The 14867-nt window shown below is 42.4% G+C and overlaps 1 protein-coding gene across 1 annotated transcript in view; it reads left to right on the top strand.

The window, feature by feature from the left end:
- Positions 1-1502: 1502 nt before the first annotated feature.
- The window catches only part of LOC109881109 (acid-sensing ion channel 1), a 414829-nt gene continuing 401464 nt past the window's right edge, over positions 1503-14867 (top strand). The window contains exon 1 of the mRNA XM_031816930.1: positions 1503-2717. Coding sequence (XP_031672790.1) covers positions 2350-2717 — 368 coding nt within the window. The 5' untranslated portion in view covers positions 1503-2349. The remainder of the gene's footprint in view (positions 2718-14867) is intronic.

Raw genomic sequence — 14867 nt, 5'->3', positions numbered from 1 at the left:
AGAATAACCTGTTAGGGGAATAACCTGTTAGGGGAATAACCTGTTAGTAGAATAACCTGTTAGTAGAATAACCTGTTGGTAGAATAACCTGTTGGTAGAATAACCTGTAAGTAGAATAACCTGTTAGTAGAATAACCTGTTAGTAGAATAACCTGTTGGTAGAATAACCTGTTGGTAGAATAACCTGTTGGTAGAATAACCTGTTAGTAGAATAACCTGTTGGTAGAATAACCTGTTGGTAGAATAACCTGTTGGTAGAATAACCTGTTGGTAGAATAACCTGTTGGTAGAATAACCTGTTGGTAGAATAACCTGTTAGGGGAATAACCTGTTGGTAGAATAACCTGTTAGTAGAATAACCTGTTAGGGGAATAACCTGTTAGTAGAATAACCTGTTGGTAGAATAACCTGTTAGTAGAATAACCTGTTGGGGGAATAACCTGTTAGGGGAATAACCTGTTAGGGGAATAACCTGTTAGTAGAATAACCTGTTGGTAGAATAACCTGTTAGTAGAATAACCTGTTGGGGGAATAACCTGTTAGGGGAATAACCTGTTAGGGGAATAACCTGTTAGGGGAATAACCTGTTAAGGGAATAACCTGTTAGTAGAATAACCTGTTAGTAGAATAACCTGTTGGTAGAATAACCTGTTAAGGGAATAACCTGTTAGGGGAATAACCTGTTGGTAGAATAACCTGTTGGTAGAATAACCTGTTAAGGGAATAACCTGTTAGGGGAATAACCTGTGTGTAAAAGTAATCTGATGCTGTATTGTTGTGTTTTATCTGTGATGGTCTTGTTTGTCTTGTGTAGTTTCTTAATCATGTATGTGTAACATGTATACCCAGGGCCCAGATGTAAAAGAGACCTTGGTGGTCTCAGTCTGTGTTCCTTGTTGAAATAAAGATATAATAAATAATTGACTATAGGCTGTACAGTATATGCCTGCCAACCCCAACTAACTAACTGACTGTTTCTGCCTCATCTTTCCAAGGATGGGTTATTTCAATGTTCGTCTCCATTCCATTCTAATCAGAAGTATTGATCAGGATTCAGAATGAGGTATATTGTTTGGGTCCCATTCCCTTAGTTGTTTGTGGGTGGGTAAGGAAGGCTTTTTTTCTGCCTTGTGTAGGTCTGCAGCCAGACACCTCATTTAGCTCATGTCAGCACTATTACAATCAGCCTCTCTCTGACACTGTTCAGACCATAGACCAGGGTGAATACACAACCACACTCTCTCTCTCTCTCTTCCCTACCGCCTCAGCGCCACCACCCCATGTTTTCTACCACTGATGAGTGTTACATACAATAAATACAAAAATACTCTCGTGAATTCGATGCAAGAAGCCGTGGTTTAAAATAACATAATAGGCGAGAATCTGTCGGAGAATAGCGGGGTTCGGAGCTTTAAGTATTTTCCAACCGACTTTGTCACCCTATTTAAAACACGTGCCTTCCAATCCCCGCTCTTCTCCGATTCGGGCATCAAATTCATTGATCAGGGAAGGGAAACTGTTTATATCGACATCCTCAGAGATTCCCTCTTCCTTTTTACCCCTAATTTGTTGGTTTTGGACTTACATTTTCTTCCTGATTATTAAGCATGATGGTCTCTTATATCGTGTTTCATCTTATCCCACTCAAACGGGGAGTTTATGATGACTGCATTGTTGTGTTTAGTGCTGTTCTAGAGACAGGAGAGGAGGGATGCAAGGCGCTGTAGTTGCCTGACCGACACGCCGCTCACTGTTTTCTCACCGGTCCGGGACAAGACAGTCTCCAGGTGGGATTTACTAGAGCGAATGGGAAGGAACGAAGCGTGTTGTATGGGCAGACAATTTACAGCATCTCCCCCCCCAAAAAATCAGCGTTGGTTGTATTATATTTGAATATGATTGAACCATATCATTGAACTGCTCCTGAACCATCTTAACTTCATTCAGTCCTTGCTGTGTTTTGGCTGGGAGTTGTTTTTGCAAGCCTGGAAGAGAGAAAGAGACCAATCGGTATTGAAATCTATTCATGAGCGTAAATTGGGACTCTTTTGGACATACTGTATGTTTGCGTTGTCTCATGGACCTTTTTGAAGGGAAATTGAGCGCAAAATATACGACTTCGTTGCGACGAATGTATTGGTAGCCTAGATGGTAGACGGTGTTATTTTGTTGGGGAGCTCAGTGACGCAACATTTCATGCTGCCTGGACGAGGAAGAACATAGAAACCCGTAGCACGGCGCGAACTCACAGTCAGTACCTTCCTTACTAGTGTTAGTAACATCCCCTGGTCTAGGCTACTATACCCCTCTATTTCCCAATCCTTCACACTGATACCGTACCGCCTCGTCATGGATCTCAAAGCGGAGTCGGAAGAGATGGTGGACACTTTCAAGCGACCTCCGGCGATTGAAGTTTTCGCCAGCAGGTCGACTCTCCATGGCATCTCGCACATGTTCACTTATGAACGGATCTGCATCAAGCGGTGCCTGTGGATCTTGTTCTTCCTGGGTTCTCTCGGGTTCCTGGTCCTGGTGTGTGTGGACCGGGTCCAGTTCTACTTACAGTACCCCCATGTCACTAAATTGGATGAGATAGCAACACCGTTGATGATCTTCCCCGCAGTCACCTTCTGCAACCTCAACACGTTTCGCTTCGGCCGGGTGACACGCAACGACCTGTACCATGCCGGGGAGCTCCTCGCGTTGCTCAATGGAAGGTGTGTGTTTGTGATGTCATAATGTTATTTGTCTAGTGTGTGTGTTTGTCTAGTGTGTATTCTATATGTCCATATGAGTCTACCTGAAATCACCTGTTAGATATATCTAAGTGTGAAAAGATCCCAGTTGTCAACGGTATGAGTTTCTAATCTACTCCGTAAATATATTCTCCCAGTAACTTTTCATTATAAACTAGCAGACATATTAATCCACCTGAGTGTGTGCAGCTGTAGTCTACCATCTGCTCTTAATTATGGTCCATTTTATAATGTGACATATCATAGTTTAACATGAAAGCCTGGTGCATCATATTCATTGAATTCATGTACTGTTGCACATGCTAGACCTCAGGACACTCTGAATTGCATGAGAACCCAAAAGGATACTAACAAGACAAAACAAACAATATCCCTTCAATAGAAGTTTGTGTTCAGTTATCTGAAAGTGAGTAGACTATAACACAACAATACCAGTTAACTGTTCAACTTATCCCGTTAGCCGCTCAACTTATCCCGTTAGCCGCTCAACTTATCCCGTTAGCCGCTCAACTTATCCCGTTAGCCGCTCAACTTATCCCGTTAGCCGCTCAACTTATCCCGTTAGCCGCTCAACTTATCCCGTTAGCCGCTCAACTTATCCCGTTAGCCGCTCAACTTATCCCGTTAGCCGCTCAACTTATCCCGTTAGCCGTTCAACTTATCCCGTTAGCTGTTCAACTTAACCAGTTAGCGCTCAACTAGTTAGCCATTCAACTTAACATGTTGGCTGTTCTGTTAGCTGTTCAACATAACCAGTTAGCTGTTCAACTCCACCAGTTAGCGCTCAACCAATTAGCTGTTCAACATAACCAGTTAGCTGTTCAACTTCACCAGTTAGCGCTCAACCAATTAGCTGTTTAACATACCCAGGTAGCTGTTCAACTTAACCAGTTAGCTGTTCAACTTCACCAGTTAGCGCTCAACCAATTAGCTGTTTAACGTACCCAGATAGCTGTTCAACTTCACCAGTTAGCGCTCAACCAATTAGCTGTTTAACATACCCAGATAGCTGTTCAACTTCACCAGTTAGCGCTCAACCAATTAACTGTTTAACATACCCAGATAGCTGTTCAACTTCACCAGTTAGCGCTCAACCAATTAGCTGTTTAACGTACCCAGATAGCTGTTCAACATAACATGTTTTTGGGCTCCCGAGTGGCGCAGCGGTCTAAGGCACTGCATCTAAGTGCTAGAGGCATCACTACAGACCCTGGTTCGATTCCTGGCTGTTTTACAACCGGCTGTGATTGGGAGTCCCATAGGGCGGTGCACAATTGGCCCAGCGTTGTCCAGGTTAGGGTTTGGCCAGGTTAGGGGTAGGCTGTCATTGTAAATAAGAATTTGTTCTTCGCTGACTTGCCTAGTTAAATAAAATGTTAGCTGTTCTGCTTAACCTGTTCAATTCAACCAGCTAGCGCTTAACCAGTTAGCTGTTCAACTCAACCAGTTAGCGCTTAACCAATTAGCTGTTCAACTCAACCAGTTAGCGCTTAACCAGTTAGCTGTTCAACTCAACCAGTTAGCGCTTAACCAGTTAGCTGTTCAACTCAACCAGTTAGCGCTTAACCAGTTAGCTGTTCAATGTTTAACTTAACTTACCTGGCAGTATCCTGCTTCTGTACACAAACAACATGGTGGACACATGCAAAACCTTTTAAAGCATGATGATGCGTTTCTAAACCTGATACAGCTCTTTCACACTTACTGCAGGGTAGAACGTGTTTGGTTATAGTAACTCTCTAGGATATAATGAATAAGAAGGTAGCTTAGCGGTTAAGAGTGGGTGAAAAATCTGTCAATTTGCCCTCATTGCAGCTGTAAGTCGCTCTGGATAAGAGCATTTGCTAAATTGCTAAACTGAAAATGTAAGTAAGGGCCTCCCGAGTGGAGCATTTACTAGCTGTGTCACTAGATATCTTGGTTTGAGTCCAGGCTCTGTCGCAGCCGGCCGGCTGTGTGTTTTGGGTCGTTGTCATGCTGGAAGACCCAGCCACGACCCATCTTCAATGCTCTTACTGAGGGAAGGAGGTTGTTGGCCAAGATCTCGCGATACATGGCCCCATCCATCCTCCCCTCAATACGGTGCAGTCATCCTGTCTCTTTGCAGAAAAGCATCCCCAAAGAATGATGTTTCCACCTCCATGCTTCACGGTTGGGATAGTATTCTTGGGTTGTACTCATCCTTCTTCCTCCAAACACGCCGAGTGGAGTTTAGACCAAAAAGCTCTATTTTTGTCTCATCAGACCACATGACCTTCTCCCATTCCTTCTCTGGATCATCCAGATGGTCATTGGAAAACTTCAGACAGTCCTGGACATGCACTGGCTTGAGCAGGGGGACCTTGCGTGCGCTGCAGGATTTTAATCCATGATGGCGTAGTGTGTTACTAATGGTTTTCTTTGAGACTGTGGTCCCAGCTCTCTTCAGGTCATTGACCAGGTCCTGCCATGTAGTTCTGGGCTGATCCCTCACCTTCCTCATGATCATTGATGCCACACGATGTGAGATCTTGCATGGAGCCCCAGACCGAGGGTGATTGACCGTCATCTTGAACTTCTTCCATTTTCTAATAATTGCGCCAACAGTTGTTACCTTCTCACCAATTCTTACTGGTTGGTAGGTGATCAAATACTTATGTCATGCAATAAAATGAAAATTAATTACTTAAAAATCATACAATGTGATTTTCTGGATTTTTGTTTTAGATTCCGTCTCACAGTTGAAGTGTACCTATGATAAAAAATTACAGACCTCTACATGCTTTGTAAGTAGGGAAACCTGCAAAATCGTCAGTGTATCAAATACTTGTTCTCCCCACTATATATCTGTTCTTAGAATTTAATCTGGTATTTATTTTATTATTATTTACCTTTTATTTGAACTAATTTAACTAACTAACTTATTTTTATTTTATCTTTATTTAACTAGGCAAGTCAGTTAAGAACAAATTATTTTTGTCAATGACGGCCTAGGAACAGTGGGTTAACTGTCTTGTTCAGGGGCAGTACGACAGATTTTTAGCCTTGTCAGCTCGGGGGATTTGATTTTGCAACCTTTTGGTTACTGACCCAACACTCTAACCACTAGGCTACCTGCCACCCCAACTACCTGCCACTCCCACTACCTGCCTCCCCCACTACCTGCCTCCCCCACTACCTGCCTCCCCCACTACCTGCCACCCCCACTACCTTCCATCTTTCTATCTCTTCTTTCCTTTCCCTTGATAAACAATAGACGATGGAAGTCAAGATGATTTACTTTCATCGCTGGCTGTATTCAGGGTATATCGGTAAGGTTACACTATCGGAGTTAGTAGGACACACCGCTATCTTTGAAGACATTCAGGTTTAACATTACGTATTGATTGAAGCATTTGGATGTACCTCAAGTGTCTATGTTGTTAGTTGTTACTTTCGAGAAATGATACGACTTTTTTTCTATTACATTGTTTTCTTTGAATGATTTTTATTTCGAATCCAATGGCGACAGCTAGTCTTGCTGGGGTCCGACACATAAGACATAAAATATCTTACAGACAAAAGACTAACAATACACAGTTCGAGAACTGGATGAGATTCTATGGGATGTACTGAACAAGAGGTTTTGGACAGATTGTCCGGCTTTCTGCCTATATATCCACTCTCTCTCTCTCTACACACAATGCATATATACACACACACACACACACACACACACACACACACACACACACACACACACACAATGCATATTCACACACACACACACACACACACAATGCATATTCACACACACACACACACACACACAATGCATATTCACACACACACACACACAATGCATATTCACACACACGCACATTCACACACACACATGCACACACACGCACACACACACACACACACACACACACGCACACAATGCCGTTATTAAACAGCTACCAAAGGCATTTGCTGCACATTACTTTATGTGTAGTTTCAGCGTATCGATCCACACAGCTCTTTCGCCTAAGGCCCCGTAAGAACACTACATCTCTCTCTGTTTCTCTCTCTGACCTCGATGTTCACATTTACCACCAACCTTGGGGACATTTTTTGAATGGATTGTATTTAATCACTCGAAGGTATTTGCAGGAATATTCTCAGCTGACACAATCCTTCCAGCGAAGCCTAAGGAAGGACGGACACCTCTAGGATTCTGAAAACTCTTCTCCTGCAATAGTACGATAGACTACAGCCTCCTTGCCATCCTAGTTTAACTCCATAGTGCCAACACAACGTTACCTGGTCCATCGGCTTTACAGAGCCGACCCCCGGTCTCGGCAGTCAGTCCATCACGTGCTCATTAACTAGGTGTTGTTATTGTACAAATATGAAAACCAAGTCATGAAATATGAAGTTAAACAGGTAAAGCAGAGCAACAGTGGTGTCCTCTAAATTAGCTCGAGGCCTCTAAATTAGCTCGGGGCCTCTAAATTAGCTCGGGGCCTCTAAATTAGCTCGGGCCCTCTAAATTAGCTCGAAGCAGAGCGAGAGGGGAGACAATCAGACATAGAGGAGGAGAGAGAGAGACTCAGAGACATGGATAGAGAGTGAGAGAGAGGAGCAGAATCAGAAAGCAATTAACCAGTGTCTGGTAAGCTGTGTAGATAAACCAGTCTTTATCCCAGTGTAATTAGTGGCGTTGGTGAAACCACAGTGATGTGTCCCAAATGGCAACCTGTTCCCTATTAAGTACACTACTTTAGACCAGAGCCCTATATAGTACACTACTTTAGACCAGAGCCCTATATAGTACACTACTTTAGACCAGAGCCCTATATAGTACACTACTTTAGACCAGTCCTATATAGTACACTACTTTAGACCAGAGCCCTATATAGTACACTACTTTAGACCAGAGCCCTATATAGTACACTAATTTAGACCAGAGCCCTATATAGTACACTACTTTATACCAGGGCCCTATTCCCTATATAGTGCACTACTTTATACCAGGGCCCTATTCCCTATATAGTGCACTACTTTAGACCAGAGCCCTATTCCCTATATAGTGCACTACTTTAAACCAGAGCCCTATTCCCTATATAGTACACTACTTTAGACCAGAGCCCTATTCCCTATATAGTACACTACTTTAGACCAGGACCCTATTCCCTATATAGTACACTACTTTAGACCAGGACCCTATTCCCTATATAGTACACTACTTTAGACCAGAGCCCTATTCCCTATATAGTACACTACTTTAGACCAGAGCGCTATTCCCTATATAGTACACTACTTTAGACCAGAGCCCAAATAATACACTACTTTAGACCAGAGCCCTATTCCCTATATAGTACACTACTTTAGACCAGAGCCCTATTCCCTATATAATACACTGCTTTAGACCAGGGCATTTGGGATGCAAGTTCCAGTTGTACAATTAGTCATCTGTACAGGATACACAGGGTGTACACCTTCCACCCAAATGCTGACTTGCAGGTTCCTTCTGGACAATGACAATAAGAAATAATACAATGCACCTAAAATGCACTGTGTTGTCGTGCTGATTAACAGATCCCCCCCCTGGACTGTTTTCCTGTACTGAGAGAGACCCCCCCTGGACTGTTTTCTCCTGAATGGAGAGAGACCCCCTGGACTGTTTTCTCCTGTACTGAGAGAGACCCCCCCTGGACTGTTTTCTCCTGTACTGAGAGAGACCCCCTGGACTGTTTTCTCCTGTACTGAGAGAGACCTCCTGGACTGTTTTCTCCTGTACTGAGAGAGACCCCCCCCTGGACTGTTTTCTCCTGTACTGAGAGAGACCTCCTGGACTGTTTTCTCCTGAATGGAGAGAGACCCCCTGGACTGTTTTCTCCTGTACTGAGAGAGACCCCCCCTGGACTGTTTTCTCCTGTACTGAGAGAGACCCCCTGGACTGTTTTCTCCTGTACTGAGAGAGACCTCCTGGACTGTTTTCTCCTGTACTGAGAGAGACCTCCTGGACTGTTTTCTCCTGTACTGAGAGAGACCTCCTGGACTGTTTTCTCCTGAATGGAGAGAGACCCCCTGGACTGTTTTCTCCTGTACTGAGAGAGACCCCCTGGACTGTTTTCTCCTGTATGGAGAGAGACCCCCCCTGGACTGTGTTCTCCTGTATGGAGAGAGACTCCCTGGACTGTTTTCTCCTGTACTGAGAGAGACTCCCCCTGGACTGTTTTCTCCTGTACTGAGACCCCCTGGACTGTGTTCTCCTGTACTGAGAGAGACCCCCCCTGGACTGTGTTCTCCTGTACTGAGAGAGACCCCCCCCTGGACAGTGTTCTCCTGTACTGAGAGAGACCTCCCCTGGACTGTTTTCTCCTGAATGGAGAGAGACCCCCCCTGGACTGTGTTCTCCTGAATGGAGAGAGTTTTGATCTTGGATGCTGTAGACACATAATGTTCCTCTGTTACTTGTGAGGGCATTGGGTGTGTGTTTGTGTGTGTGCGCGTTAGAGAGAAAGGGAGTTCGTCAAATAAAATAAAATCAAAGTTTGTTGGTCACATATATAGTTTAGCAGATGTTATAGCGGGTGCAGCTAAATGCTTATGTTACGTTACGAGCTCCTGACAGTGCAGAGGAAATGTCAAACAAGTACACAATTAATCATGGAAAAACAGGAAATCAAAAATGTCAGAATGAATTCAATTAACAACCCAAATAACACTCAATCTCTGTTTATACGCCAACAATATATACTGACAATGATATGTACAGCAGTCGAGCTACAGTTGCAGTCGGAAGATTACATACACCTTAGCCAAATACATTTATACTCAGTTTTTCACAATTCCTGACATTTAATCCTAGTAAAGTTTCCTGATTTAGGTCAGTTAGGATCACCACTTTATTTTAAGAATGTGAAATGTCAGAATAATATTAGAGAGAATGATTTATTTCAGCTTGTATTTCCTTCATCACATTCCCAGTGGGTCAGAAGTTTACATACACTTAATTAGTATTTGGTAGCATTGCCTTTAAATTGTTTAACTTGGGTCAAATGTTTCAGGTAGCCTTCCACAAGCTTCCCACAATAAGTTGGGTGAATTTTGGCCCATTCCTCCTGACAGAGCTGGTGTAACTGAGTCAGGTTTGTAGGCCTCCTTGCTCGCACTCACTTTTTCAGTTCTGCCCACACATTTTCTATAGGATTGAGGTCAGAGCCACTCCAATGCCTTGACTTTGTTGTACTTAAGCCATTTTGCCACAACTTTGGAAGTATGCTTGGGGTCATTGTCCATTTGGAAGACCCATTTGCAACCAAGTGTTAACTTCCTGACTGATGTCTTGAGATGTTGCTTCAATATATCCACATAATTTCCCTCCCTCGTGATGCCATCTATTTTTTGAGGTGCACCAGTCCCTCCTGTAGCAAAGCACCCCCACAACATGATACTGCCACCCCTGTGCATCACTGTTGGGATGGTATTCTTCGGCTTGCAAGCCTCCCCCTTTTTGCGCCAAACATAATGATGTTCATCATGGCCAAACAGTAATATTTTTGTTTCATCAGACCAGAGGACATTTCTCCAAAATGTTTGTCCCCATGTGCAGTTGCAAACTGTAGTCTGGCTTTTTTATGGCGGTTTTGGAGCAGTGGCTTCTTCCTTGCTGAGCGTCCTTTCAGGTTACGTCGATATAGGGCTCGTTTTACTGTGGATACTTTTGTACCTGTTTCCTCCAGCATCTTCAAGGTCCTTTGCTTGTTGTTCTGGGATTGATTTGCACTTTTTGTGGTATTTAAAGGGCGACAGCACTTCTTGATTTGGCCTCATTTTAAGTTTTGGTTCATTAAAAAAGGGTATGGCTGAATTCAATGTTGGTTTGGGGCTGTGTGTTGATGTAGGTGTCTCCTGTGTGTGTTCACAGGTGGGAAGAGTTTGGCAAATTATTTAGCCAATTATCTTCAGCTATTGTGCAAATGTGGCAAAGTTGGTTTAACTTTGGGTAGCCCATCTCCGGGGCTAGTTAGGGACCGTCAATAAATGACACATGTAAATGAGACAATATTTTCATATTGCACACCTTTTAGTTTCCCCATTTAATATCAGTATTTGAATTTCTACAATTTATAGTTGGTTTGAGGTTAAGTCATTGAAATTTGAGCCATTGGAATTTTAACATATTGTCTCCTGTACAATGTGTAATTTACAGATGGTCCCTAACTAGCCCCATAGGGATAAACAAAGTCAACCCAATTTACCACAGGCATTACGATTAGGTCGCGTGCAGCTTCACTTCGAATTGATAATTACTTGTGTGCTGCCAGATGTGGGCGGGATTGACACAAACGTTAATTGACTTTGTCAAAAGTACGTTCATCTCTAGGAGACAGAACGCGTCTCCTTCCTGAGCGGTATCACTGCTGCATGGTCACATGGTGTTTATACTTGCGTACTATTCTTTGTACAGATGAACATGGTACCTTCAGGCGTTTGCAAATTGCTCCCAAGGATGAACCAGACTTGTGGAGGTCTACAATTTGTTTACGAGGTCTTGGCTGATTTCTTTTGATTTTCCCATGATGTCAAGAAAAGAGGCACTGAGTTTGGAGGTAGACCTTGAAATACATCCACAGGTACACCTCCAATTGACTCAGATTATGTCAATAAACCTATCAGAAGCTTCTAAAGCCATGACATCATTTTCTGGAATTTCCCAAGCTGTTTAAAGGCACAGTCAACTAAGTGTATATAAACTTCTGACCCACTGGGATGGTGATTCAGTGAATTATGTTCTTATGGGCAGGTTGGATGCTAGCCAACATCCGGTGAAATTGCAGAGTGACAAATTCAAAATATAGAATTAGTCCAATTAAACATGCATAAAAATACAAGTGTTCTACGTCGGTTTAAAGATGAACTTCTTGTTAATCCAGCCGCTGTGTCAGATTTCAAAAAGGCCTTACGGCGAAAGCATAACATGCGATTATCTGAGGAATGGTCTCATTCTTCCTTGTTTTTCAGAATACAAGCCTGAAACAATGTCTAAAAGCTGTTGACATCTAGTGGAAGCCATAGGATCTGCAATTTGGTTCCTATCCAAATACATACGGTATAGGCATTAATAGAAAAGTACCCACATCAAAAATATCCCATTTCCTGGATAGATTTTCCTCAGGTTTTCCCCTGCCATATCAGTTCTGTTATACTCAGACATTATTGTAACAGTTTTGGAAACTTTAGAGTGTTTTCTATTCAATACTACCATGCATATGCATATCCCAGCTTCTGGCCCTGAGTAACAGGCAGTTTCATTCATCCACAATTCAAAATACTGCCCCCTACCCAAGAGAGGTTATAAGTGAAATAATCTGTCTGTAAACTATTGTTGGAAAAATTACTTGTCATGCACAAAGTAGATGTGCTAACCGACTTGCCAGAACTATAGTTTGTTAGAAAGAAATTTGTGGAGTTGTTGAAAAACGAGTTTCAATGACTCCAACCTAAGTGTATGTAAACTTCCGACTTCAACTGTATGTATTTTCGTCTTGGATTCACCACCAACTGTTAGATTTAAAAATACTCTGATCTTGTAGATTATTTAGGCACATGTCAGGGTTAGGAAAGTATGTATGTATCATAAAAAAACAGGTTTGGAGAGCCTTTAAGCATTAAAATATATTGAGTCATACTGAAAGTTATATTCAAATTCAATCCATGAAATATTGGAAGGTGGAAGATAGTGTCCAATAGGGGTTAAACAATAGTTCTATAAATCTAGCCTAATTCTCACTAATCATGGCACTGTATGACAATGGTCTGGTCGTGGTGAACCGTGCGTCAGGCTCCAGGTTGAACATGCTACGTGTGGTCTGAGTTCCTTAATAATGATTACAATAGGCTTCATGTACTACATTTTTGCTCAACATTAGCCTAATATGATCCAGTAATGCTAGTGACCCTCAAGAACAACTACACATACGTGACAGAGGAAAGAAAGGTCAACGGAATGGAATGATGCAAAATGAAAGCTGGAAGAAATGGAAGAAAACTAACATTAAAGTGACCATTATAAATATATGTGGGTACTATTGACGATGGCATCCGATAGTGGATAATATTTAACATGATATAACATTTGAAAAATAAAATGGAGAAAAGCCGCTCTTCACCTCGGCAGGTCCTACAAAAGCCTTTAACTCGGGTGTCCAAATTTCTTCCACGCAAATTATTAGGGCACACAAATATTCGGAATAATGGCACAGCTATTTATAGTCTATTTCCCTGTGGAAAAGGGACCACAATACATGTCATGTTGCTATGATTTTCAGTTTGCTTCCATATGGCTGGCTTCATATTCGTCTCCAGGGATCACAATATTCTTTTAAATCTTTAACAATTGCTATGTGTATTTACAATCCCTTTCTCCAAACAGATTACTCATTTACCTAGCTCTTATCCATAGCTCTTATCCATAGCTCTTATCCATTTAAAATGACAGAGCATGGCAAATGCTGTTTTTTCTATTGGGGGGGAAATAAAAAATATTTTTTTTCCACATGGGACCGGCAAGTTCGTTCGACCTTATTCAGAGTTTCCTCAAGCGTAAAGGTGGTGTAATTTATGAGGGAGTTATCTACAGAGGGTAGTACGTACTGCCCAGTACATTACTGGGGTCGAGCTCCCTGCCATCGGAATACGATTTTATTGCATTGACAGGCACGGCTCAGGCCTGTACGCTACACAGACCGGTGCGCCATGACCAATCAGAGCTGCAGTAGCCTATATGCAAATAAATCATTTCCATATATGAATTTGTGCCATTCACTTTGAACTGGACTGTGTTTACAGTATGAGCGGCCGCGATTGTTATGCACTTTTTTTGTAGATCAAAGCGAGAGCTGCATGTAGCCATGTGTGCACATTTGTTCATATCCTTTGCTAGTTAGTGAGTTATTAGCCCAGTTATACATCATTCAGGTAAAAACATGCAGTGTTGTATTTTGAGACAGGCTTGAATAAGCTAAGTAGCCAATAGGCAGAGAGTGGCATAATTTGTCTGATTCTCTGTAATAATGGTATTGGAATAATAATGCATTTTATTTTGTAAAGTGGTTTCTTGCATCAAACACAACAAAATGTTCAGACACCTCCTTGTCTGAAGGACAAGATGATAAATAGGTTAATGTCAAGCCCTGCGTGTTTTTATTTTTCAAAAGTCTCATGAAATGTGTAGACGTACATTGATCACCACACATTGTCTGTACATTTTAAAAGGGTACAGCCTCAGTGTTCACAGTAAACCCACGCCGGAAGTTGCACAGAATTTGGTGTTTGCTACAGCATTCTAGTGTGCGCTCAGCAGAACAGAAATTTGCTCAGTAGCCGAAAAAACCGAGAGTGAACATTGCCTAGAAGACAGGGTAAAGTGTTGGATTTGTTTTATGGGACAGTAAAGGGGCCATATGAATCCATCACCAGAGCTCCTCTGGGCTCAGCTGACCATAACACTGTTTACCTCGTTCCCACCTACAAACCTGTCCCGAAGAGAGGCAAAGTCGAACTGTGCCCAGAGGAGCTCTGAGTGTCTACAGGACAGCTTTGATAATACCGACTGGGACATGTTTATAGGACAGCTTTGATAATACCGACTGGGACATGTCTACAGGACAGCTTTGACAATAATGACTGGGACATGTTTACAAGACAGCTTTGATAATAATGACTGGGACATGTTTACAAGACAGCTTTGATAATACCGACTGGGACATGTTTATAGGACAGCTTTGATAATACCGACTGGGACATGTCTACAGGACAGCTTTGACAATAATGACTGGGACATGTTTACAGGACAGCTTTGATAATACCGACTGGGACATGTCTACAGGACAGCTTTGATAATACTGACTGGGACATGTTTATAGGACAGCTTTGATAATACCGACTGGGACATGTTTATAGGACAGCTTTGATAATACCGACTGGGACATGTTTATAGGACAGCTTTGATAATAATGACTGGGACATGTTTACAGGACAGCTTTGATAATACCGACTGGGACATGTCTACAGGACAGCTTTGATAATACCGACTGGGACATGTCTACAGGACAGCTTTGATAATACCGACTGGGACATGTTTACAGGACAGCTTTGATA

This window comes from Oncorhynchus kisutch, linkage group LG1 (assembly GCF_002021735.2).
Source record: "Oncorhynchus kisutch isolate 150728-3 linkage group LG1, Okis_V2, whole genome shotgun sequence".
Taxonomy (NCBI): Eukaryota; Metazoa; Chordata; class Actinopteri; order Salmoniformes; family Salmonidae; genus Oncorhynchus; species Oncorhynchus kisutch.
Note: the sequence above shows the minus strand (reverse complement) of the source record. Positions and strands in the feature narration are given on the sequence as shown.